Genomic DNA, 26,119 nt, shown 5'->3' with positions numbered 1-26,119 from the left:
TTAGAGATCAGCCTGCCTCTGCCTCCCAAGTGCTGGGTCAGAAGGTGTGCACCACTACCATCATCACCACCACTACCAGCACCTCCAGCCTCACCCTTCTCTTGTAAAATCATTCCTTACATGTGTTTCATCAACTTGTTGGGACATAGACAGCATAATTGGCACAAGCTGCATGTAGTAATTAAAATAACGATTTTAAAGTATTACCAAGAAGAATGGTCTATTGATAGCACAGGATTAAGGATCCTAACAAAGCAATCATAGTGAAGCAGATTACTTAATACCCCTGAGAAGTTGAGCTAGAGCTGAGCCTGAATCCCTGCGTGAGGTGACAAGATGTTCTAAGTAGGAGGATCTGGTAAATAAAACACCAGAAGTCAGAGTAAGGTCAACACGCCGGTGATGGACTACACTAAGTAGACTTTGTTGTATTAGATTGAGGGATTCTAGTAGGAAAGTATTTAGACCGAGACCAAGGTCTCGGTGTATGAACTCCATACTAAGGGGCTTGCATGTCAGCCATGGTTATAGTCCCTAGTGTAAGGAATTCTGCCTTTTGTTAAATATTCCCATTGTTGAAATTCAGTAATCCCTGTATCATTCAAGTTTGGTATGATTGGTGAGTTTGAATATTATGTAATTAAAAACAAATTATATATCCAGGTTTGAAGAAATGTTAAACTCAAATTAAATATGGGAGTCTCTTGCTACCTCAGTGTTATCAATAATTATTTCTCTTTTATTTTGTGTATTTCTGTACATAGAGGGAGTAACCAATTCTTTCTAGACCTTGAAAGTCCCAGGGGATTGCCTAGTCAGAGTCTGTCCGCGTGAGAAACCTTTTGACATTTGAGTATTTAAAAATCCTTTATGGTACTTTCCAGTCTTTTTTATTTTTTTTTGCTAACTTGTTTATGAGTGTTTACTTGCATGTATATACGTGCACCCTCAGAGACCAGAAGAGGGAATTAGATCCCCTGAATTGGAGTGACAGGCAGTTGTGAGCCACCATGTGCATGGTGGGAACTGAGTCCAAGAGCTTTGCAATTGCTTGTAACTCCTGAGCCATTGCCCAGCCCCTGTGGGTCTCTTATAATTGCTAATCTCAGAAAAGTCTATAAACAGCTCTTGTCCTTTTTAGTTTCCTCATACCACCAAGGTGACCCTGTTAACATGTTTTATGTTTTAGTAATTTTACATTGAGATCAGTCCTGTCTTGTCTCCCCGTCTCCCCCCAGCCTCCAATGCTATCAAAGCTTTGGAAAGTATTTCTGGTCAAAATTCTAATTCTTTTCTAGCATTCTGTCATGTTGATATCATGTTCTACCCTCCATTTCAGGAATCAAATCAATACTTTACTTGGTACAACCTGACCTCTAACTATGATCTCGGTAATGATATCCATCCTAGATAAATGACATACTGTGAAGGGGATATGCTAGAGCGCTTCCTTCTGCTTCTAAAAAGAACATTGGAGGCCCTGGGGAGGTAATTCAGAAGATGAAGAGATTATTCTGCAAGTATGAGGCCCTGAATGCTATCCCTCGAATCCATGGTAAAAGCAAACAGGCAAGCAAAAAGCAAAACTAGTTGTGGTAGCATATAAGTGTAATCCCAGCTCTGGGATACTAAGACAAGCAGTTCCCCGGGGCTTGCTGGTCAGCCAGCCTAACCTAAGCAGCAGGCCTCAGGTCCCAGTGAGTCAAAAATCAAGGTGACGGCTCCTAAGGAATAACAGCTGAGGGTCACCTCTGGTCGACATACACACACACATACACACACACACAAACACTTCTGAGGATGACACACTCTGAGGTTGTCCTCTGGCCTCTATGTGTACCGGTACAAATACATAGAGAAACAGACAGAGACAGACACACACAGAGAGACAGAGAGAGGCACACACACACACACACAGACACATAAAAATGGGGCGGGAGAAGCACATGAACATTGGGAATTGCTAACCTGCCAATAGATTTACACTGAATCTCGTTTTATAGTTGTATAGCATTACCAGGTGAGGTTTTACATGCATTTAATCCCAGGATGTGGGAAGCAGAGCCAGATGGGTCTCTGTGAGTTTGGGACCAACCTGGTCTACAAAGCAGGTTCTAAAACAGCCAGGGCTGTTACACAGAGAAACCCTGCCACAAACAAACGCCCATAACAACTGTGTAGTGTCTTCACTTATTTATCATCTATCATATGTTATATTTTTTCAGTGGTTATATTTTCTTTTTTTTTTTTTTAAAGATTTATTTATTTATTATATGTAAGTACACTGTAGCTGTCTTCAGACACTCCAGAAGAGGGCGCCAGATCTCGTTACGGATGGTTGTTAGCCACCATGTGGTTGCTGGGATTTGAACTCTGGACCTTTGGAAGAGCAGTCGGGTGCTCTTACCCACTGAGCCATCTCACCAGCCCTATATTTTCATATTACATATATGGTATATGGCTTTTAGAAACATTTGTAACAAGTTGTAACTTTTCTTGTTTTAATTTTTTAAGTTGATTTATTTTGGTGTGTGGGTATTTTTCCTGTATATGTATCTATGCTCTACCCGTGTACCTGGTGCGTGTGGAGGCCAGAAGGAGAGTTGGAGCCCTGTGACTGGAGTTCATGGCTAGTTGTAAATTGCTGTGTGGGTGCTGGGAATCAAACCTGGGTCCCCTGGAAGGACAGCCATCTCTCTAGCCCCATTATTTCAGTCTTGAGTGTCATTTCTTACTATAACTTGGCAGGCTTAAGACTGAGTTAGTAGTTAGGAACCTATTTCTGCCCCAGATAGTTGAGTCACTTAGCTAGCTTCTAATTCTCTTTAAAGGAGGGTTGTGGTTAGAATCCTCCCACAAGAAAATAGAGGATTACATCCTGGGACTGGCTTTACTGTGAGCAGGTGAAAGGACTCAGGCGGAGATGGGTTATGCATCTTGTTTGTGTCTATGACAGCTTTATCAAATCTGCAACGAAGAGGTTCTCTCTGCCTAACACATTTCAAAGGCTTTGATTTGTCCAGGTAAAGGTTACATGTGAAGATGATATCCATCCAAACAATTACAGTCGAACAGGCTAGCAAAAATGTATCTTGCCTGTTAAAATGCTTTTCAGATAGCGCTGGGGTTAGAGAGACAGCTCAGTCAAAACCCTGCTTGCCTTATAAGTGGCAGGACCTGAGCACCCAAGCAAACATGCTAGACATGATGGTACACACTGGGAATCCTAGTGCAGAGAGTGGGGCTTGGTAGCTGATGGGAGAGGATAAGGATACTTGGGGCTTACTAGGCCAACCATCGCAGCATAACTGATCCACCTCAAAAGAGAGAGACAACATTTCTGAGGATGACACTTTGAGGTCGTCCTCGGGCCTCCATGTGTCCCTGTATAAATACTCCTCCCTACCCCCAAACATGCATGCACACACTCTTGGGAACAGGGACTTGTCCTCCATGGTGAGGACTTACATCTAAGGTTCAGGCACGAATGGATTAACCTAATATCACTTTGTGAACTTCAAGTTAATTCAGTGTCTCAACTCTGGAATTATTTATATCATCCAACTTTTAGAGGCTTATGTTTCTTCCAAATGAGCGTCTACCAAGTATAGAGTGCATGGGATACCGTCGAAGAGCTGTGTCTTTGTAGCTTCAGCCTCTTGGAGGCACTTTCTTGTGGGAAAGGAAGGTTCTTTAGCTCTGTCCAGAGGAAGCTGTTCGGAGTGCTCAGAGGTTCTAGGACCTGAGAGTTCCAGCCGGGAATGATGTCTGCTTCGTGATGTTCTTTAAGAAGTTACTGTGGGGTCAGCCCAGAATGAGTCAGAACACGGGTATGCAGCCACTTGCTGAGCCACACTGGCTGCTAGGCCTGTAAGGCTCGATTGTAGTTTGTTGGAATGTGAAAACCGAGTTACTCAAAATAGACCAGAGGTTTATTAGCCCTGTTGAAGCATAGGATATATAGTCCGTGAGGAACAGTTGGTAGTCAGTTGGCCTCTGGAATGGCAATTTCTCATAATATAAAAATAAATGACACTTTAAGTGATTACCTTAGTTCTGGGGGCATTTTAGGAGTGGGGTAGAAATACAAGAAAAGTTTGCTGAGTCAGTATATCTGTTTTTAAGACAGAGTCACTCTGTTGCTCATGTTGGCCTGGAACCCTCTTTGTAATACAGGCTGGCCTTCAGTTTGTGACAGTCTTTCTGTTGAAGCCTTCTGAGTGCTGGGATTATGGGAGTGAACCACCAGCTGGTGATTCAGATGTTTAATCAGGAAAAGAAAGCCCAACTGTCTCCCTGTTCAAACAAACTCTTGTTCACAGGGCCTTCAGAGCGAATCCCAATCTGCCCATCCCTCAAGTATAGACGAGTCTCCTACCCCACGCCTGTCACTTCCTTATCTTGGGATTTTACTGTCTGCCTTTACTCTGCCACTTTTCTAAAAGAACCCAGGGAAGGCACAAAAGTCAGTTTTGTATCAATGGAAGGAATTAGAATTCAGAATCCTTCCCCTGCTGGTGTGTGCGATTTAAAGTACTCAGGATTACCTTTCCTGATGAAGATCTTTTCTGTTTCCTGTAACCACCATGAAAAGAGGAAAGAGCAACAGTCTACTAATGAAAAAGAAGATGATGTAATGTGTGCAGTTAATAGTCGGGGCTAAGAGGCCAAGAGCAACACATCATCCCCTCCCGCTCTCCTTGTCCCGTGGGTCAGCACAGCCAGCTCCTGCCTTCAACTGCACTTGGCTTTGAGTTTTTACAGTTTAAAAGCTGTGGTGAGAAAATGCTAGGGATTACGAGGAACCAGTTTGATCAAGGGCAGTAATTTTCTGACTTTTCCAATGGAATCTAGTAGAAGGTGACAACTGCCTGGTGTGAGGACATGTCTCAAAGTGACTTCAGTGCAAACTTGAAACCTTTTTGTTTTAATATCCACTTAAAAATCACAGGAAAGCCGGGCGTGGTGGCGCACGCCTTTAATCCCAGCACTCAGGAGGCAGAGGCAGGTGGATTTCTGAGTTCGAGGCTAGCCTGGTCTACAAAGTGAGTTCCAGGACAGCCAGGGCTATACAGAGAAACCCTGTCTCGAAAAACCAAAAAAAAAAAAAAAAAACACAGGAAAAAAAAATGGGTGACCTGGGGATGCAGCTCAGTAGTTAAGAGTGTTTGTCTGGCACAAGAAAGCCCTGGGTTTGATTGATCTCTAGCACTGTGTAAAACCAGAGCAGGTAGCAGGCACCTGTCATCTCAGCACTTGGGATGTAGTAACAATAAGATCACAATTTTTTACTTGTTTGTTTGTTTGTTTGTTTGTTTGTTTGTTTGAGACAGGGTTTCTCTGGGTAGCTCTGGCTGTTCTGGAACTCACTCTGTAGACCAGGCTGGCCTCGAACTCAGAAATTTGCCTGCCTCTGCCTCCTGAGTGCTGGGATTAAAGGCGTGTGTCACCACTGCCCGGCTAAGATCACAAATTTAAAGTTACCCTCAGCTACTCAGTGAGGTCTAGGGCAGCCTAGAATACATGAGACTGTCTCAAAAAAAAAAGTTACAAGTCGTCTGTGTTCTTATCTGTAATTGTGTGTGTGTGTGTGTGTGTGTGAGAGAGAGAGAGAGAGAGAGAGAGAGGTACCCTCTGCCCTTTACTATGCTCCACTTACTGCTTGGGAATATAGTGAATAAGAAGCAGGGCCGATGGCTTGGGCTTGGTTTCTAACATAAAAGGCTTCTTCTGACTTTGGGCTGGAGAAGTCAGTCAGTGGTAAAGAGCACTTTCTGCTCTTCCGGAGTACGGGTTCAATTCGTAGCACCTACATGACAGCTCACAGCCACCTGTCATTCCGATGCCCCCTTCTGCTTCCACCATCACCATGCATGCACGTGGTTACAGGCAGATAGGTAGGCAAAAACATCCGTTCACATGAGAATTTTAAAAAATATTTGTGATTGTAGACAGGTGTTTTCATCTTTTGCCTATATATTATCATTATTCAGAAATGGATCTTTTGTTGCTTTTTTGAGACAGTTTCTCTGTGTAGCCTGTGCTGTCCTGACACTCACTGTATAGACCAGGTTGGCCTCAAACTCAGAAATCCGCCTGCCTCTGCCTCCCTAGTGCTGGGATTAAAGGTGTGTAGCGCCACTGCCTGGCTCAGAAATGAATCTTTAGTGGAATGCCCTCCTAAAACCACAAATATACATAATATGCCATGTAAGTGAGTCTTTATAACAGTAATGCTCTAGGGTGGGCCCTAATGTTGAAGTGAAAAATTAATAGGGGAGAGAAGGTTAGGATGTAGGGCAGGAGATCCTTTTTTCTCTTCCTCTTATTTTTATTTATTTATCTTTTGATCTGTATGATGAGGATCAGGCACAACAGACCTAGCTAACCATTGGGTTTGATTTCAGGAGAGAGCACTGGCAGCTGCTGGGTAATTTGAAGACGACCGTGGAAGGTTTGGTGTCAGCCAACTGCCCCAATGTCTGGTCCAAGTATGGTGGCCTGGAGCGGCTGTGCAGGGACATGCAGAACATCCTGTATCATGGGCTCATCCATGACCAGGTATGTAGAGCTCATCCCCTCCCCCGCTCCGTGCCCAGCTCCGGCTCCCTTGGTGCCGGATATGCCACAGGTGTCAGAGCAGTGAGAAAACTGCAGGGGTCAGGGGACACATCAGCAAGAGGGGACATCCGTCTGGTTCCTGTCGATTCTAAAACACAGGTGAAACTGTTGGCTACTTATAGACTTATTATCTTTTCCCTCCTGAGGTCAGAATTCTCAAGTAAGTTCATTAGGCTCAAACTGTGCTGTACTGTGCTAGGAAATTCTAAACAGTTCTTCCTTAATTTCTTCTCTTCCTCCTCCACCACCTCTTCTTCCTGTCCTCTTCCTCCTCCTCCCCACCTCCTCTTCTTCTGATGTTGTTTTGTTTATTTCTTTGTTTCAAGACAGGGTTTTCCTGCATAGCCCTGGCTGACCTGGAACTCACTGGACCAGGCTGACCTTGAACTGCAGAGGTCTGCCTGCCTCTGCCTCCTCCTGAGTGCTAGGACTAAAGGCCTGGGCCACCATCGCCAGTCTAAAAATTTCTTCTTTCTAGTCTTTTCAGCTTCCAAGCTGTGTCCCTTGTATTCTTTGGCTCTTGGCCCCCACTTTTCAGAGCCAGTAGCATAATGTCTCGAAATGTATTCCTGCCTTTATATCACCTTTCCTTTCTGTGAGCTCTTCCTTTTTTTTTTTCTTTTGATTTTTTCCAGACAGGGTTTCTCTGTGTAGCCCTGGCTGCCCTGGAACTTACTCTGTAGACCAAGCTGGCCTCGAACTCAGAGATCCACCTGCCTCTGCCTCCTGAGTGCTGGGATTAAAGGGGTGTACCACCATGCCCGGCTATGAGCTCTTTCTTAAGGGCCCTTATAATAACATTGGTCCTGCCTTGATGGTCCATCTCTAGAGTACTGAGTCAATCCCAACTGAAAAGTCCCTTTTTCCATAAAAAAGTAACAACTATAGATTGTTACTTTTATAGTTGTTATAGATTAACAACTATAGTCCCTTAGATTCTAGGGCCTGAACATGGCATCTTAGAAGGCTTTGTTTTTGTTGTTTCTTTGTTTCTGTTGTTGTTCTTTTTGCTTTTTTTTTTTTTTTGGTTTTTGGTTTTTCGAGACAGGGTTTCTCTGTATAGCCCTGGCTGTCCTGGAACTCACTTTATAGACCAGGCTGGCCTCGAACTCAGAAATCCACCTGCCTCTGCCTTCCGAGTGCTGGGATTAAAGGCGTGTGCCACCACGCCCGGCTTCTTTTTGCTCTTTTGAGACAGGATCTCATTGTGTACCCCTGGCAGCCCTGGAACTCACTGTGTAAACCAAGCTGGTACCTGGGAGGCAGAAGCAGGCTGGCCTGGAACTCACAGAGATCCACCTGCCTCTCCCTCCCAGGGCGTGTCACAGTGCCTAGCATCTATCTATCTATCTATCTATCTATCTTCCTTTCTTCCTTTCTTCCTTTCTTCCTTTCTTTTTTTCTTTCTTTCTTTCTTCCTTTCTTTCTTTCTTTCTTTCTTTCTTTCTTTCTTTCTCTCTTTCCTTCCTTCCTTCCTTCCTTCCTTCCTTCCTTCCTTCCTTCCTTCCTTCCTTCTTTCTTTTTTTCGAGTGACTATTTTTACATTATTTACTTATTTATATTTATGTTAATTTGCCTGAATGCTTATCTGTATGCTGCCTGATGCCTGGCGCCTCAGAGACCAGAGGAGGGCGTCAGATCCCTGGGACTAGTTAACAGATGCTTGTAACTGGGTGCTAGAATTAAACCCATGCCCACTGGAAGAGAGCCAGTACTCTTAACAACTGAACCATCTCTCTGGCCACTAGGAACCATTTTTATCAGCCATAGTCATAGTCTCATCTGTATAAATAAGTGTAGTAGTTATAAAGAAGAGCTATAGAACAGTAAATAAGGCAGAGTATAAATTTGTCTTGCATACCTTGTGACATGTAACCAGTGAGGTGCTTGGCAGGTAAAGGCATGTGTCACCACACCTAACAACCTGAGTCCAATTTCTCAGACACACTTGACAGAAGAAGAGAACTAACTGCCAATTGTCTCTGACTGCCACATAGACACCATAGCATGTATGGTGCACAAACGTACAAAAATAATTAATAAAAATTTAAAGTAATTAATAAATTGTTTTCCTATTGCATGTTGTCCTGTGATATATATAATTAAGAACATTGAAAATTTGAAGACAACTTGATTTAGTGAAATCTTATTATCTTCCGTACCACTGGAGATCTTGCAATGCTGTTTAAGAAAATGCCATCCCCTTAATCCCAACACTCGGGAGGCAGAGGCAGTTGGAGGCCAGCCTGGTCTACAGAGTGAGTTCCAGGACAGCCAGAGCTGCACAGAGAGACTTATCTCAAAAAAAAACAAAGAAGAAAATGGCATCCATGTTATCTAATTCAAGACCCATTTCTCCCTTGGTTAATAAATCAGTGCTATTGACCACCGTCGCTTCTTGATTTGCATGGTATTATCTTCTGATGCCACAGGAAGCATTGTCCTGAGTCTTCGACCATTCTTTCAGTTTCTGTACCTGAATTTCTTCTTGGATTAAACATTTTTTAAAAAATGATATTTATTTATTTATGTACATGTATGTGAAGATCAGTGGGCAACTTTCAGGACTCAGATCTGTCCTTCCACCATGTGGGTCCTAGGGTTGGAACTCAGAGCATTAGACATAGCCAGTACCCTCACCTGCTGAGCCATGTCCCTTGCCCATTACAGGGTTCTAAAGATGGAGTCACTGTGTGTACTCTTGTGCCCCCACCCCACCCCCATTTCCTTGAAGCAGTCTCTTGTCACCCATGCACCTTGACACTCAGCTCAGACCTCGGTGCTGAGCTCCAGATCTGAACCTGCTGTCTCCCTCACACTATCCTGTGGTTGGCTGCCCCACCCAACAAGCAGGGTGCAGCTAAGTATATTATCTCTCAGGAGACTGCATCCCATCTTGGTGTTCTTTATGCTCATTTGTAGCACTGAACTACCCAGTGTTCCATTCACAAGTTTGGGATTCATGCCAGAATGTTTTGTTAAAAACAAAGTGCAAGTTTCCCAGGCTGGTGACCAAAATAGCTACCAGATTAGTGGTGCTGTCATTCGGTGGTTAAAGTGCTTGTGCCTTGATAACAAAGGTTCTTTTCTTGGCCCTGTTACTAATTTTACATTGTCACATAGTAACATAACCAGATTACATGATAGTTTCACCATCTGTACCACAAAGGGAGAAATGTTGATGAGACTCTCAAATAAAACAAGCTTGCAGATGCAGAATGGTATAGCTTATCTTTTTAGAATTTTTTGTTTTTGTTTTTGTTTTTGTTTTTTGTTTTTCGAGACAGGGTTTCTCTGTATAGCCCTGGCTGTCCTGGAACTCACTCTGTAGACCAGGCTGGCCTCAAACTTAGAAATCTGCCTGCCTCTTCCTCCCAAGCGCTGGGATTAAAGGCGTGCGCCACCAACGCCCGGCTCTTTTTAGAATTCTTAAAAAAAAAAAAATAGCATGAAAGCTATCCTATAGAAGCCCCCTCCTTCAGAAGGAAGCAATTTAAGAATGTGTGTGAGCACTTACCACACTAGCATCAGTAAGTGGGAGCAGACACACGTGCAGCATGGATAGGCGCTTAGTCCACAGAGGCCTGAAACAGAAGCTGCACGTCAGTTTTATTGTGGCCCTGTGCCTTGTTAAGGTCTAAGAGTTAAAGTCAGCATCAGACTTGTTTTTCCCCTGTCGTTTCCTTCTAGAAAGTTTAGTGCTTTCAAAGGTTTCAGCCTGCTGTGTCATCAGGAAGCTATTCTGGGTGTTGTGCCCTTGGAAAGAGGAAGGGACACATGATTCCTGTTGGTCATTTCTCCTCTTTGTTTTCAAAAGGATGTGCTATGGACGTGAGCTGTGGTTTGTTTTAATCACTTGGGGACCCCGGGAAGCTGAAATGGCATGACTGTAGTCTTAGTGGGATCTCGTTGTTACCAGCTGCATCTGGGCCACCTTTCCTGAGGCCAGGTGTATTGATAACGTCTCTGCTCTGCCGCTTACGAATGTGGAGACAGTTCCTGAGATGGCTCAGCTAAGAGGTGAAAGGGCCCCTCCCCAGCACAAGAAGAAACTGCTTTAGCAGTGTAGATGGCCCAGTTAAAATTATTTACTTTTTATGTGTATATTGTCTACATGTATGTATGTATGTGCACCATGTGTGTGCCCAGTGCCCATGGAAGCCAGAAGAGGGCATTGGATGCCCTGGAACTGAAGTTGCAGGTAGTTGTGGGCCTCATGTGAATGCTGGTCTCTGCCCTGTGCGAGAGCAGTCTGCACTCCTAACCTCAGAGCCGTATCTCTCTAGCCTAAGTATCTCTCTAGCCTAAGGTAGCTTCATTTTGTTGAAGCCATCCCCCCCTCAAAAAAAACAAAAAACAAAAAAAACAATAGGGTTTCTCTGTAGCCCTGGTTGTCTTGGAACTCAGTCTGTAGACCAGGCTGGCCTCTGCTTCCCAAGTACTAGGATTAAAGTTGTGTGCCCCTGTGCCCCGCTCATAATATATTCCTTACTTGTTCACACTTTAACATGTGCCATAAAGACTCAGAAAAATAAACCTCACTCATAAACTTAATACCAAGTAATAATATTACTTTTAGCACTCTTTTGGATGTTCTATATTTTATTTTATTTTTTGTATATTTAAATTCTTATATTTAAAAGTTAATTTTATGCCTTTTAAGATAGTTAAGATTGTACCATGTGTGTCACTTGGTAACTTACTTTAAAATGTTTAATTTTTGACTATATAATACACTTTACATGGTTACATGGCTAAAAAAGAATTTTTTAAGGTTCATTTACTATTATATCTAATAACACTGTAGCTGTCTTTAGATGCCAGAAGAGGGTGTCAGATCTCATTACAGATGGTTGTGAGCCGCCATGTGGTTTGAACTCAGGACCTTCAGAGGAGCAGTCAGTGCTCTTAACCACTGAGCCATTTCTCCAGCCCTAAAAAAACTTAAGAGTATAAAAAAATATAGTGAAGCCGGGTGTGGTGGAGCACGCCTTTAATCCCAGCACTCGGGAGGCAGAGGCAGGCGGATTTCTGAGTTCGAGGCCAGCCTGGTCTACAAAGTGAGTTCCAGGTCAGCCAGGGCTACACAGAGAAACCCTGTGAAAAGTCTCTCATTATCTTCTGGTCCTGTGAGTTACTACTTTTACTAGCTTCCTTCCAGAGTGTGTGTACTTACAAAAGTAATACAAATAACTTCTTTTTATGTGTCCTCATTGTTTGCATTTGTTTTGCATTTTTGAGATAGGATCTTGCAATGTAGCCCAGGCTAACCTTCTACTTGAGATCCTCCTGCTCTGTCTCCTGTATGCGTCTACAGACATGGGGTACCATGCTCAGCTCCTGGTTTTTATATTAAATATGTATACACACGTATATTTTAAAATATATCTACACATACGAATTATAAAAACGACCTAATGGGCTAACAAGATGTCTCAGTGAGTGCTTGCTGCCAAGTCTAACCACTTGAGGGACCAACTTGGTAGAATTAGGGAACCAACTCCTGCCAGCTACCCTCAGATCCTCTGTACACTGTGACATAAATTTGAGGCAGGCGTACACACACACACTATATTAAAGCTGTGATTTGGGGTCAGTTAGAAGGTGTGTTAAGTGAAAAGGACAAGGTGTAAAATAGTGATGAGAATATGCTAATAACATAGAAATCTCTGGAGAAGACAGATTTGTCATTTTTAAGCGGCTACTGATTATCTGTAGCTCTCCCATCTAGGGGTGAGGCCCTGGAAAATATTCCCCTCCACTCTGGCATTTCAACCGATGTTGTCACTGTGCCGGTCTTACTTAGGCAATCATATTGTTAAGATTTCATGGTGCGTGCAGCTTCCCTGTCACAGCAGTCGCTGCCCCTCAGCAGGCACCTTAACCTCTGGCTCTTACAGCTGTTTCCCCTGAGCCTTAGGCGTAAGGATTGCATTGTAGATCATATCATCTTTTAAAAACATTTCTACATTTACTTATTTATTGAGGGCGGCACGCACTCAGGGTTGGTTCTCTCTCCCCACCATATTGGTTCTGGGAATCTAACTCAGGTTGGCAGGCCTGGTCGCAGGCGTGCTTACCCACTGAGCCATCTTGTTGGCTGGCGTACAGTCTCTTTAATGTGCTCGTAGATTCAGGTTGTTAGTGCTTATTGACAAGCTTTGTATTTATGTTCATTGGGGATTTTGGCCAACAGTTTTTGTTTTTTTGTTTATTTGTTTTGTTCTGTTTTTGTCTGGCTTTATATCACAGCTTTTTAGAGGTTGGTAATTTGTCTCGGAGCCATCTGGTTGTGAGCTCTGTTGTATTGGGACATATTTTGCCAATGATTTAAAAAGTATCATTCATTGCTCTGTTGAGGTTTTCTGTGTGCTCTTAGTTCAGGTTTGGTAGATGAAATGAATCCCAGCTGCCTGTCTCACTGGGTTGCAGTGAGCGCTACATCACCTGAGTTCTGGAGATTGAACCCAGCACTCTCCTGGCTGAAATTTAACTATCGTTACATGTTTTCCAATGAATGGGCATATAATTCTTTATAGTGGTCCCTACCATTGACCCCACCCCCACCCCCCAGTCCTTGGGACTAGAACCAAGAGCCTTAGTTTTTGTTTGTTTGTTTGTTTTTAACTAGTTGGATTAGTATTAAGAACTACCTTGTGGGGAACTGAACAGTGCAGAGAAAGCGATGAGAAGGCAGGTGATGAGAAGGCAGGTAACCCTCACTGTGCGCCTTCCAGACCATATGCAGATCATATGCAGATCATATGCAGATCATATGCCGGCGGGCTGGGCCTCTCCAGGAGAATGAAGGGTTAGGGCTCAGCCAGTAGAGTGCGCCCATGCAAGGAACTGGGTTCAGTCTCCAGAACCCAGGGGAGGTGGCTGCTCACTGTAATCCAGTGCTGGCGAGGCAGAGACGGGAGGCTCCTTGGCATTCACAGGCCAGCCAGGCAGGCCAGCCCACCGTGGAGCTCTACTGAGAGACATCACAAAAACAGGGAAAGGCGCTCCTGAGGCTGCTCACCCAAGCTTGATCTCTGTGAACATGGGGACACATGCACCCATATACACAAACCGGGCAGCCTGTGGAAGCAGGCTGTGCTCAGCCTCTCCCTCCTCCCCTCCCCTCCTCCTTCCCGCCCTGCTGTTCTGTTTTCTTGTTTTGGAAATAAGATCTCCTCTTTGCACTCAAGATCTTCTGCCTCCACCTTGCAAGAGTTGATATTACAGACCCGTGCTGCTGGGTCCAGCCTTTGTTTCTCTCTGTCTATCTCTGTCTGTCTGTCTGTCTGTCCCTCTCTCTCTCACTATCAACAGCTGACTGGGACTTTGGGCGAGTGGCATCTGCTCACGCTGGTGTTTGTTTGGCAGGTGTGTTGCCGCCAGGCTGATTACTGGCAGTTTGTGAAAGACATTCGGTGGCTCAGCCCGCACTCAGCCCTTCACGTTGAGAAGGTAAGAGTGAAAGGGGAGCTGGCTCACTGGGGTGTGGCTGCAAGTCTTCACGGGTATTCTGTTGGAAGAGTCTTTGCTCCCTGAGATAGCAGTCACCGACTCAGAGGGGAGGCTTAACCAACCAAGCAGCCTTACAGGTTCAGTACTCCAGGGTGCTTTCTCATCTCCTGGGAAAGAGCTTAATGAAACTCTTAAATATCACATCTTTAATCCAGAGCTTGATAGGCAGAGGCAGGTGGATCTCTGTGAGTTCAAGAACAGCCTGGTCTACAGAGCAAGTTGAGACAGTCAAACCTACACAGAGAGACCCTGACTTAAAACAACAATGACAGTCACACAGACAAAAATGTCTAGGCCCAGTGGCAAGAGTTTGAGTGCAGAAAGGTGCAGCAGACAGAGAGGAGCGCAGTTTCTGGCCAGAGTCCAGAGTCCAGTGCTCTGAGGGCCTCCTTACGAGCTTTGCCTTGTTCTGGATTCTCGAGTCTCCGGCTCTACCCAGCGCTCCGTGTGTCCAGCCAGGGATATAGTCCAACAAAGTTACACAGCTGGTTCTAGAATAATCACCGACCATTTTATGTGTGCTCTTAACTTTTTGTTATAGAGAAATTTAAATGCATCTAAGTTAGATTAAGGAAAGAACTCGAACCCCCTATCCATCATCCCTCGTCATTTCTCTTTGTGTGGCCTGCTTCGTTTCCTACTCATCCCCGCTGTTGGATTCATTGCTCAGATGAGGTCGGGAAGTATACTGTCTTCTAAACATCCAGAGAACAAAGCCACAGGGCCTCAAACCGGCCTTCTGGGTATGAGGAAGTCCAGGACCGTCTTTCCTTCCTTTCTTCCCTCCCTCCCTCCCTTCCTTGCATTTATTTGTTCATTCTGTTCTGTCTACTGAGGTAGAGCTTCAGTAGGTAGCCCCAGGCTGCGCTTGAGTTAACAGGCGTGTGCAGCCGCGCCTAAGCACCTGTACTGTAGCCACTGCTACTGATGTACTCCGTGGTGCTCATCCCAGCTGTGAGACCGTGTCCTTAGAAACACAGAAGGAGGAAGAGGTTCCAGGCAGAGGTGGTTAGAACTAGAATTTTTAAGAGAACCTTGAGGCTGGATGGCTCACTGGTTAAGAGCCTTGGCTTTTCTTTCAGAGGACCTGGATTCAATTCCCAATGCGTACAGCCCACTGTAACTGCAGTCCCCAGGAATGTAATGCCTTCTTCTGAACTCTTCAGGCGACACATCCACGTGATGCACAAACATATATTCAGGCAAAACACTCATAATGCATAAAAGAAGCAAGCACTGGAAAAAATTTGTTTTCAAGTAAATCTTTGGTGACGTATTTTTTTTCTTCCCTTAGACCCACCATCTACATGCACATATACCACATTTCTCTCTGCAGACTTTCTGAAATAAAGGAGTCAGAGAGGTCAAGAGGTCACAGCCCTTTGAGTCCTTCCTGTGCCTATCCTAGAGTAGGTACCTCTTTGGAGATAGGACTCAAAGAGCCAAATGTAACAACCTTGCTTCTCCTGGGATCACCTCCTGGGGCTCACCTGGGGCCTGATAGAGTAGACAATCCATCCATCCTTTTATTCTCCTCCTGCTATACCTTCTGGAAGCTAGCTGGAGAGGATACCTCTTGGTAGCCTACCCTTTACTGTGTCTGCCAGGATCTGTGTTTGATTTGGGCCTCTTTGCCTCCCCAGTTCATCAGTTTGCATGAGAGCGACCAGAGCGACGCTGACAGCGTGAGTGAGCGCGCTGTTGCAGAGCTGTGGCTGCAGCATAGCCTGCAGTGCCACTGCCTCTCAGCCCAGCTCCGGCCTCTGCTCGGGGACAGACAGTACATCAGAAAATTCTACACAGGTAAGTAGAGGCCACACGGGGCTTTGCATGTACTTCTGTGTTGTCTTCCATCTCTCATGTCCTCTGTATAGTACTTTTGAAGCCAGCGTCTCCTAATTCTCACTTGACAGCATAGACTCTACTGAGAAACACGCAGCCAGCCTTCCTTTCACCTCCCACAAAGCACACCTATGCTAAGGTGTTGCTGTGCTGCTCCACGCAGACTGTGAGAGGAAAGGCCACGAGCAGAGTACTTTATGTGCTGCGCTTGACAGTAGGACTGATATCTTCTAGGCAGAGAGCCTCGCGGATTTGGCCAGAGGTACCCAGGGCCAGGATCCAATTCTGGGCCTTTCTGGTTTTGAGACTTCTTACGTTAGACTGCACACAGCTTGGCTTTCCTAGACTTTACTTGTCCCCAAGTCCCTTCTCTACACAGAAGCCTGCTTGCTTTCCCTCAGCTCTGCTTTCCCTCACTGTCTCTTTCTCTGAGCTTCTCTCTTCAGCACTGTGGTACCTCTTTTCTTCCTAGAAACTGCCTTCCTGCTGAGTGACGCCCACGTCACAGCCATGCTCCAGTGCCTGGAAGCAGTGGAACAGAACAACCCCCGTCTTTTGGCTCAGATCGATGCATCCATGGTAAAAGGGGCGAAGGATTGCCCGTGTCTGTCCTGGCCTCTCCACTTCACCGTGATGTGCATGCCACGGGAGCCCATGACTTCCTCACTGAGGCAGCTGTGCGCTGACAGACTTATTTTTTCCAATGCTTGTAAAGAGTTGGGTGTGGTGGGATGTGCCTGCTGTCTTCGTCTGCTCTCTATTGCTGTAACAAAACATCTTGACCTAGAGCAGATGTTGGCGAGGGAAGAGTTGATTTGGTTTATACACCCTGAGTCACAGTCCACTGAGACAGGAACTCAAGGCAGGAGCTGATGCTGAGGCCATGGAAGGATGCTGCTTCCTCGCTTGCCTCCTCCCATGGCTTGCTCAGCCTGGTTTTTTGTTTGTTTTGTTTTGTTTTCTATTCTTTTCTCATATATTCCATTCCATCTGAAGTTTCCCCTCCGCCTTCCCTCTCCCCCAGATCCGCCTCACCTTAGAAAGGAGCAGGCCTCCCGGGGTATCAATCAAACCAGTATAACAAGCTACAAAAGCAGACAAAGACTCAGACACAGCACCCTCTCCCACTGTAGCAATCCTAGAAGAACACTTAGCTGCACAAACACAACGTGTAGAACAACCAGAACATGTACACTTGCCTGCTCGACAACCTGATGGAGGCATTTTTCTCAGCTGAGGTTCCCTGTTGATCAAGTAGCTGTATCAAGGTGGCCAACACTTATAATCCCCAGCACTCGGGAGGTTGAGACCGAAGGGTCAGAGTTTGAGTCCAGCCTGCACTATTATTGTAAGTTCCAAGTTATGAGGTCCGATCTTAAAAAGGAAAAAGGAAAGAGGAGGGGAGAAGGAGGGTGAGGGGCCTAGAAGAGAAGAGGAGGGGAGGGAAGGGAAGGAAAGGGAAGGGAAGGGAGCAAAACTCCCCACCCCATTGTTAGCATTTCAATCCAAACACCTTGTAGAATGGAGTTCTCCTGTCTCTCCTAGTTGTTTAATGTTGACTGTGGTCACCATCCACAGAACTTTCCCCTGTGCCAGGCATGCTGCAGTACTAAAAAGCACGTGCTGTCTATTTAATCCCCGTGACTCTGGGAGGAAGGCATTATCTCTTTATAAAGAAAGTCACCCAAGGGTTGGGGAGATGGCTCAGTGGGTGAAGTGCTTGTTACAAAAGCAGGAGGACCTCAGTTCAGGTTCCCAGAAGCCATGTGCAGCCACGCATGGAGATGTGCATGTCTGGCTGCAGCACTGGGGATTGCTGGCCAGTTGCAGTGATTCTCAACCTTCCAATGCCAAGACCATTTAATACAGTTCCTCGTGTTGTGGTGAACCCAGCCAGAAAATTATTTTTGTTGCTACTTCATAACTGTAATTTTGCTGCTGTTATGAATCATGTAAATATCTCTGTTTTCCAGTGGTCATAGTTGACCCCTACAAAAGGGTCACTTGACCCCCAAAGGACCCGTGGGTTGAGAACCACTGGTCTAGCCTAACTGGAAACCTCAGGTTCAGTGAGAGACCCTGTCTCTAAAAGGTGGCGGTGGATGATATAGGAGGTCACCCGGTAGTGACCTCTGGCTTCCACACGTTTGTGCACAGGTACACACATGCATACATAAGGATGTACGACCTACCACAAAAGAAGAAAATAAGAAAAGAAGTTGAGTTACTAGGAGCCAGGACCAGGCATGGTGGCTCACTGTCGTAACCCCAGCTCCTAGCAGGCTAAGAGGCAGGGGTATTGACACAAGCTTGAGGGCAGGATAGTTTGAACTGCATCATGAGTATCAGGCCAGCGACATAGCAAGGCCCTGTCTAAAAAGTAAAAAGAAAAAAAGTCACTGAAGTGCACACTTGCCTTCTCACCCAGCACCTAGGTCAGATGCTTGTAAGTGACATGCATGGCTTAGACCACCAGTCTCTCTGACTTTCGATTCCACATGCATAATTTTCGATATGTATTTATGTGTGGTATACATATATGTTTGTATGCCTGTTCCCATATGTGTGGGTATACTAGTGCATGCAGACACACATGCATTTGTGTATCTGTATCTGCATATGGAAACCAGAGACTGGTGTTGGGTGTGTCTCCCTTGATTGCTCTCTATCTTATATACTGAGGCAGGGTCTCTAGATGAACCTGGAGTTTGTTGCTAACAGCTGATAATGTAAGTAGCCAGCTTGCCCCTGAGGTCCTCTCCTTCCCATGCAGGCCGCCACGCCCACCTGGGTTTTACACTGGTGTTGGGGATATGAACCCCCGTCCTCACGCTTGCAGAGCAAGTGACCTGTGCTCCTGGACCTCCTTCCCGGGCTTAGGTTCATTACTGCACTGCTTACAGGGGAAGATACACTAGGATTTCAGGGCAGAGCTGTGGGTACAGCAGCACTTCACAGTGTCAGTGTCCTACACTAGGTAGAGCGTAGCCATGGTCCAGGTGCACTGCCAAAGACTAGTTCTGTCAGGTCTCTGCGGTGATGAATGCCTCTCATCCGAGGCCTTTGTGCTCCACTCTGAAACGGTTTGTTTTGCTTTGCTTTGCTTTGTTTTGTTTTTAGTTTGCCAGAAAGCAGGAGAGCCCGCTGCTGGTCACAAAGAGCCAGAGTCTGACCGCTCTGCCAGGTTCCACATACACCCCTCCAGCTAGCTATGCTCAGCATTCCTACTTTGGGTCCTCCTCCAGCCTTCAGTCCATGCCACAGTCCAGCCACAGCTCAGGTATGGGTGATGTGTGATTGCTGTGTGTATTTTAGGCCTGGAAAGTAGAGGACTCTGGGAGTGCTCACAGGCCAGACCCTACTGCCTTTTGTTTTTTAGCCCCTTCCTTCCTTCCTTCCTTCCTTCCTTCCTTCCTTCCTTCCTTCCTTCCTTCCTTCCTTCCTTCTCCCCTCCCTCTTTCCCTCCCTCCCTCCCTTCCATTTTTCTTTCATTCATGTGTTGGTTCTGTTCTGTTAATGAGGCAGTTTTACTAGGTAGCCCAGGCTGGCCTTGAAAGTGTAGTTAGATGTAGGGGTGGGAATGGGCAGTCCTTATATGTGTCTTCATGTGTCTGGAAAGCAGAGAGCTTTGAGAGAGACTATGGGCTGGGAATCTAGGCTTGGGCTGGTATATGTTGTCAGACTCCACATCTTTGTAATGGGCACCATAAAAACGTGTGGAGCAGCAGTTGCTTGATGTGGTACATGGCTGAACAGCACTCAGAAGGCATAAAGGAGAAGATGGCTACAAGTTCAAGGGTATCCAAGGCTACAGAGTGAGACCCTGCCATAAAGAACCAAATGGAAAGTTATCTGTCAGCTAGCATGAATAATTTTGTAGCATTATTGGAGTAACAGAGCATCCTTAGAGGCTTCTGAGCTTCCGTTCCATGTTTCAAATCAGGTCTTTAGTTGCTAGCATTTTTTAGAGTACCTGCACCATGCTGGGTTCTCTTAGAATCAAATAGTATGTATTACTTCACTTGATCTTTAAAACAGTCCTGTGAGGTAGCTGTTCTCATGATTTCTCTCACTTTCAGTTGAATGATTTGTGCTGAGAACCAGGAGAGCCATTAGGTCAAGTACCCGTGCCCTTACCATACTAAACCATCTACGTTAGGCTGATCTCTCCTGTGTGACAAGTATCCCAAGCATCCTTGCCTGTGGGCCTGTGTGCGTACCGTAGAACTTCAGATCTCCTTTCTCCCCCCTTATCCTTTTTATACTCCAGAGAGAAGATCTACTTCCTTTTCGCTCTCTGGCCCTTCCTGGCAACCTCAAGAAGACAGAGAATGCCTCTCACCAGCAGAGACTCAAACTACCCCAGCTCCGCTGCCTTCAGACTCTACTCTAGCCCAGGATTCCCCACTGACAGCACAGGAGATGAGCGACAGCACTCTGACTAGCCCCCTAGAGGCATCCTGGGTCAGCAGCCAGAATGACTCCCCAAGTGATGTCAGTGAGGGGCCGGAGTACCTGGCCATTGGCAACCCAGCCCCTCATGGCCGGACTGCCAGTTGTGAGAGTCACAGCAGCAATGGCGAGAGCAGCAGCTCTCACTTGTTCTCCTCCAGCAGCTCTCAAAAGCTGGAGTCTGCTGCCTCTTCTCTAGGGGACCAAGAGGAAGGCAGGCAGAGTCAGGCAGGCAGCGTCCTTCGCAGGTCCAGCTTCTCAGAAGGGCAGACAGCCCCTGTCACCAGCGGGACAAAGAAGAGCCATATTCGCTCCCACTCGGACACCAACATTGCCTCCAGAGGAGCCGCAGGTAAAGATGAGCGTCAGCTATTGGGTAGCACGGTCCCCCTGAACTCGGGAGGGAGGGAGGAAGGACTTGCTCTTGAGGCCTTCAGATGGCAGAGGGAGAAGAAATGCTCCTGCATGACATGATGCTCTGTTCTGTCATGAAAGACTTTGATGGTGTAGAACTGAGGAAGCCCCAGTATGTTCTATGCTTTCCTTTTCATGATGCTAAGTACTAAATGCTTCCCTGATCCTCCCATAGTTCCTTGTATTGGGATAGTATGAGGATCGAAGTTTTAAATTTGACTGAATCTCTGACTTTGGCAGAGTCTTAAAGAGGTTTATAGATAATCCTATTAAATTCCTTCTGTTGTGACTCCTTAGAGGTTTGAGGAGGATATAAGAGTGAAGCAGAGGGCTGTTGGTTTCCTGATTCTATTAACAGGGCTAATAGTGAGCTTGGGTGGGCAGTGTGACCTTGGACCAAGTAGATGGGGTGACTGCTGTCACTAACCCAGACCGAGGCGGTCAGAGAAGGGCCATTTGCCCCACACACTCCCCATGACAGCTACTAGCTGGGTAGGAGCAAGCCTAGGTGGGGAAGGTAGGTGCCCTGCTTCCCGGGGTAACTGGGGTCTGTAGGCTTTGCTTGGGCATCACTTGTGGCAGGACATCTTTACAGTAAGTATAACACTAATTTTTGTGCTCAAAGCCATTATGGGTCAGCAAAGCTCCAGATACAAAATTAGTAAAAATAAAATAGGAAGTATTTAATGAGACAAAATAAAGGAGATTTCCTTTGCCAACTGGAGTTGCCCTTATCTCTCTGTAATTTCTAGAAAGATGAAAACTCAGTACCTCAACTAAAATCTGAATAATGAATGTTCATCTCTGTTTTCCTTCAAGAATTTAACATGATTGTTTGAACTCCTTAGGAGAAAAATCTCCAAATCAAAGCTTCTTTCTATAAACGTTTTCACTTGTAGAGTGTTGGGGTTGATCCTCAAGCCACATCTGCTGGAGCCCTGGTGTCTGCTCCACATGAGAGCAGTGGTCTTTGAGCATACCAAACTTCCCTGCTCCCACATCCCAATGTTTTGTTTTTTAATGGAACCCAAGGCCTTATTCCTGCTAGGCAAGAGCTCTACAGAGCGACATTCCCAGCCAGCCTCCCTGGCTCTATTCTTGAATCTGTGTGGATTCCAGAAACCATGGTAACCTGCATGGGAAAAGGGAGCCGGAGAAAACCTGTGCAGAAGGGTCTGAGCATGGGTCTTGTAGCTGCTTGTCCAAGTTACCCCTCTTTCAGCCCCAGTGTTCCCTTTTGGGAGTTAATGTCACCTCTTCCGCCAGGTAAAAGTCACTGGTTGGTTTGGTTTTTTTTTTTCCCCTTTCTCTAATCCTGTTTGTTCTGTCTGGATTCTCCTCTGCACCTCTTTACCTGCAGGAGGCCCCAGGAATATCACCATTATAGTTGAAGATCCCATTGCAGGTTTGGGAGCCAGTCCCCCACCTCCTCGTCCTTCTGTTCCTCTGTGACCACCTCGCTTAGTTCAAAACCTTTTCCTTTTCCAGTCTGGTGTCAAATCAAGTCTGGCTAGTTTGATCCTGCTATGGTGCTGTGAGCTATCTGTAAGAGGATACTGGTATTTCACATGATACGTGTTGTGCCCTAAACATGCTTCCAAATGCCCTAGTCGTTCTACCAATAGCTTCTGGAAGCCATAGTCAAGATAAAGCAATTCGGCTTTGCCCAAGGGTGAAAGAGGCCTGCTGTTTGACTAAGGCCTCACTCATGATGGGTCAGTGGCAGGCAGGGCACATTTTAACTGAAGACTCACATGTGGATTATTTCCCTTGACTTAACACCAGAATGTGTCTTATTCCTCGCATCTTTGCATGGGTCTTGCCTGATCAAGAGTCCCTGTGTCCTCTTCCTTTCCGGTCTCCATTCCCTTGTGTGCCTTCATACCCCATGCGAGCCATGGAACATTTCCTAGTAATTCTGTCTGTCTCCTCTTCCCTTCTCATGGTTGTTTAAAATGAGATTGGTATTCTATTCTGAGTACTGTAATGATGGCGTTATTAATGTCTGGGTGTGTTAGTAAAATAGTGGTGAGGAACCAAAACCTGCTAGTAGTGGAGAAGTCACTGGTGTGTTATCTTGCATAAGAGAAAATTAAAGAAGAGAGTCCACAGGACCTTAAGGAAAAGAAACAGAGAAAACATTGTGAGCAAGCAAAAGGAAGTGCTGAGTCAGTTGAATGGGTGCAGTTGAATGGGTGCCCTTAGGAGGTGGGCACTCAGGACAGAGACCTAGTGGCTTACAGAGCCAAAGACACAGGAATGGCATTGCAGGTTATATGGTGTGCCACATGGCTGGGCAACAGACCATCTCTTCCCTTGTATCAAGGTACCATGGTGATTGCTGGCTTTTCCTTAGTTCAGTAGACAGAAGCAGAGCCTACTGCCAGACCCACAAGAAGGATACAAAATTACTCTGTGTGTGTGTGTGTGTGTAGCAGCTGACAACTTGGCATTATTTATCAGTGGAAACAGATGAATGATTTAATCATCTGCTCTTCCAGAGCATACTGCTCATGTCTCAGGCATCCACTGCTTTTCCTACTGTACAGTTTGTTTGTTTGTTTGTTTGTTTGTTTGTTTTTGAGACAGGGTTTTTCTATGTAGCCTTGGCTGTCCTGGAACTCACTTTGTAGACCAGGCTGGCCTCGAACTCAGAAATCCGCCTGCCTCTGCCTCCCGAGTGCTGGGGTTAAAGGCGTGCGCCACCACGCCCGGCTGGCTGACAATTTTTAATTTACTTTTGAATATCAGTTTTTCATATCTTATGAGCCCTTTGCCAACCTCTTCGTTTGTGAGACAAGACTTTGCTACGTAGTCCACGTTGGACTTGAATTCACAATGTGACCCGTCCTGGCCCCAAAACACTGTGTGCTAGGACTGCAGCCTCGTGTCAGCATGCTCAGCACCTGCCTTCTCTTGGAGCTTCTCCTCCTCTCTGCTGGCTAAATCCTCTGCTTTGGAAGCCATCATCCTCGGCCTCCCCAGTATTGACGTGGTGTTACTTTTACTCTCCTGAGTTTCGTTTTTATTAGGGGAGGTAATTTTTCTGATACTGTTTTAAAACACAGTGTCAAGGTATTGGGAAATTTTCAGTACACCTATTTTTGATTTTACCATCCCTTCTGAAAACTCTCTTTTAAACTAGTTTGTCAAGAAGTTAGTGATTGGCCGGGCAGTGGTGGCTCACGCCTTTAACCCCAGCACTCGGGAGGCAGAAGCAGGCGGATTTCTGAGTTTGAGGCCAGCCTGGTCTACAGAGTGAGTTTCAGGACAGCCAGGGCTACACAGAGAAACCCTGTCTCAAAAAAAAAAAAAAAAAGTTAGTGATTAGCCGGTGCTTTTGTAACATTGGTTTAAAAGATGGAGGAAAGGAAACTGGAAGACGTTCTGATTTGGTTTTCACCTTGGCGTTGCCTTGTCCTTTCCCCTTAGACACACTGGCATCCCATCTCCTCCGTGAGTTCTGTATTCTTGGACTGTTGTGAAGACTTTGGGAATGAGAGAGTTAAATGTTGTTCCTGTTGCTCACTTGTATGTGTGTCTTATTTCCTGCTGTGGTCACTGACACTAGACTCCTGCAATGATGACTTGAATCTGAGACCCCTTCCCTCCTCTGGCCACTGCAGTGCAGTCAGCGCCCCAGCTCTCTGTGCATAGAGAACAGTGACTGAGCGCTCAGAAGGCAAGGGCGGAAACTGCCCTGCTCTGCTCTCTCCCCTAGCCTGCTGAGCCCTGCATTGTGGAACCCATCTCAGCCTGTGGAGGGCACTGCTCTCTCCTGTCCTTCTGCCATTTTCAACACTGAACTTCTACTCCCTGTGGTCCTCACTGATGTAGGGTTCCCACCCTCTCTTATGCTCCGAATGCCACCACGAGTGTCTGTAGTACCACAGGTGATGGCAGCCTGAGTGAGCGAGAGCCTTGACGGTGGGTCTTTGTGTAATTCCCAGGAGACGAGTTCCACGTGGGAATCACTCACAGTCCTTTCCCTCCGCTCAGCACTGTGTTAGTTCTCATTCCCTTTTCCATAGAGTAGGAAGGACAGTGTATTACAGATAAGTTTAGATAGGAAAAGGATGATCCCTAGGGTCTCACATTTATTCCACCATTCTCCTTCCAAGAGGTTTGGTGCTCTGTGACTCTTAAAGAGTCTAAATAATATCATTAGAAGATAGATGTCAGCTGGGTGTGGTGGCACATGCTTTTAATCCCAGCACTTGGGAGACAGAGGCAGGTGGATCTCTGAGTTGGAGGCCAGCCTGGTCTACAAAGTGAGTTCCAGGACAGCCAGGGCTACACAGAGAAACCCTGTCTCGAAAAAAACCAAAAAAAAGAAGAAGAAGATAGATGTCTTCATCCAATTCTCCCTCACCTGGGAAGAGTTGAGCGCACCTTTAATAGAAGACCATCAGACTTCTTGAAGAAGCATAGTTGTTACAAGTTTTTGTTTCAAGACTGAAATTTTATATCTACACTCCAATTCCCACAGAGGGTGGTCAGTACCTCTGCTCAGGAGAAGGCATGTTTAGAAGACCATCAGAAGGACAGTCCCTCATCAGTTACCTCTCTGAGCAAGACTTTGGCAGCTGTGCAGACCTGGAAAAGGTGAGGTGCTCAGAGGGGCAGATGAGGAGCTTGTGCAGTGTGGGGTCTGGCCTATGGGAGCTCGTGCAGTGTGGGGTCTCTGCTGCCACAGTTCTAATGAGATTCTGAGTACTCGGGAGTAGCTATGAGCTGCAGGAAAGCTCAGTGAACTCGTCTGGGGACTCTTCAGGGAGCGTATGCTCAGCTTGTTCTTTGACCCCATGGCCTCACACAAATACTTCTTCCACAATCAAGTTCTATTTTTTTGTTTGCTTTGCTTTGTTTTTCGAGACATGGTTTCTCTGTGTAGCTCTGGCTGTTCTGGAACTCACTTTGTAGACCAGCCTGGCCTCAAACTCAGAGATCCACCTGCCTCTGCCTCTGCCTCCCGAGTGCTGGAATCAAAGGCATGCGCCACCTGGCCAAGTTCTGTATTTATTCCTGGGATCTTATATGTGTACATTATATCTGTGCACTAGTCTTTTATATTGGTACATGATATTTATCTTACTCCTTTGTGTATGAATGTATGACTTTAGGAAAAGAGCCTGTTTGGAATTTCTGCCATGTTCTCTCTTTCATTAGCCTTTGTTTCAAGGATAATGGCCTGGCTTGATCAGCTTAATTAGTAGCGAAGAGTCAACTATCTTATCAGCAACATCTGGAAAGAACTGCAGTGTCCAATAGGCAG

General features: G+C 45.9%; 1 protein-coding gene across 6 annotated transcripts in view; it reads left to right on the top strand.

Moving 5' to 3' along the window:
• The window catches only part of Rubcn (rubicon autophagy regulator), a 54,728-nt gene that overhangs the window by 12,543 nt on the left and 16,066 nt on the right, over window positions 1-26,119 (top strand). For 4 of the 6 annotated variants that reach the window (XM_029470263.1, XM_029470261.1, XM_029470257.1 and 1 more), the window contains exons 2-9: window positions 6,408-6,561; window positions 13,993-14,076; window positions 15,780-15,939; window positions 16,451-16,557; window positions 19,099-19,258; window positions 20,249-20,782; window positions 22,205-22,249; window positions 25,334-25,449. In XM_029470263.1, coding sequence (XP_029326123.1) covers window positions 6,523-6,561; window positions 13,993-14,076; window positions 15,780-15,939; window positions 16,451-16,557; window positions 19,099-19,258; window positions 20,249-20,782; window positions 22,205-22,249; window positions 25,334-25,449 — 1,245 coding nt within the window. In that variant the 5' untranslated portion in view covers window positions 6,408-6,522. The remainder of the gene's footprint in view (window positions 1-6,407; window positions 6,562-13,992; window positions 14,077-15,779; window positions 15,940-16,450; window positions 16,558-19,098; window positions 19,259-20,248; window positions 20,783-22,204; window positions 22,250-25,333; window positions 25,450-26,119) is intronic. The other 2 variants (XM_029470262.1, XM_029470258.1) reach the window with 1 other exon arrangement.

The sequence above is a fragment of the Mus caroli genome, chromosome 16 (assembly GCF_900094665.2).
Source record: "Mus caroli chromosome 16, CAROLI_EIJ_v1.1, whole genome shotgun sequence".
NCBI lineage: Eukaryota > Metazoa > Chordata > Mammalia > Rodentia > Muridae > Mus > Mus caroli.
This window is presented reverse-complemented; position numbering and strand designations above follow the sequence as displayed.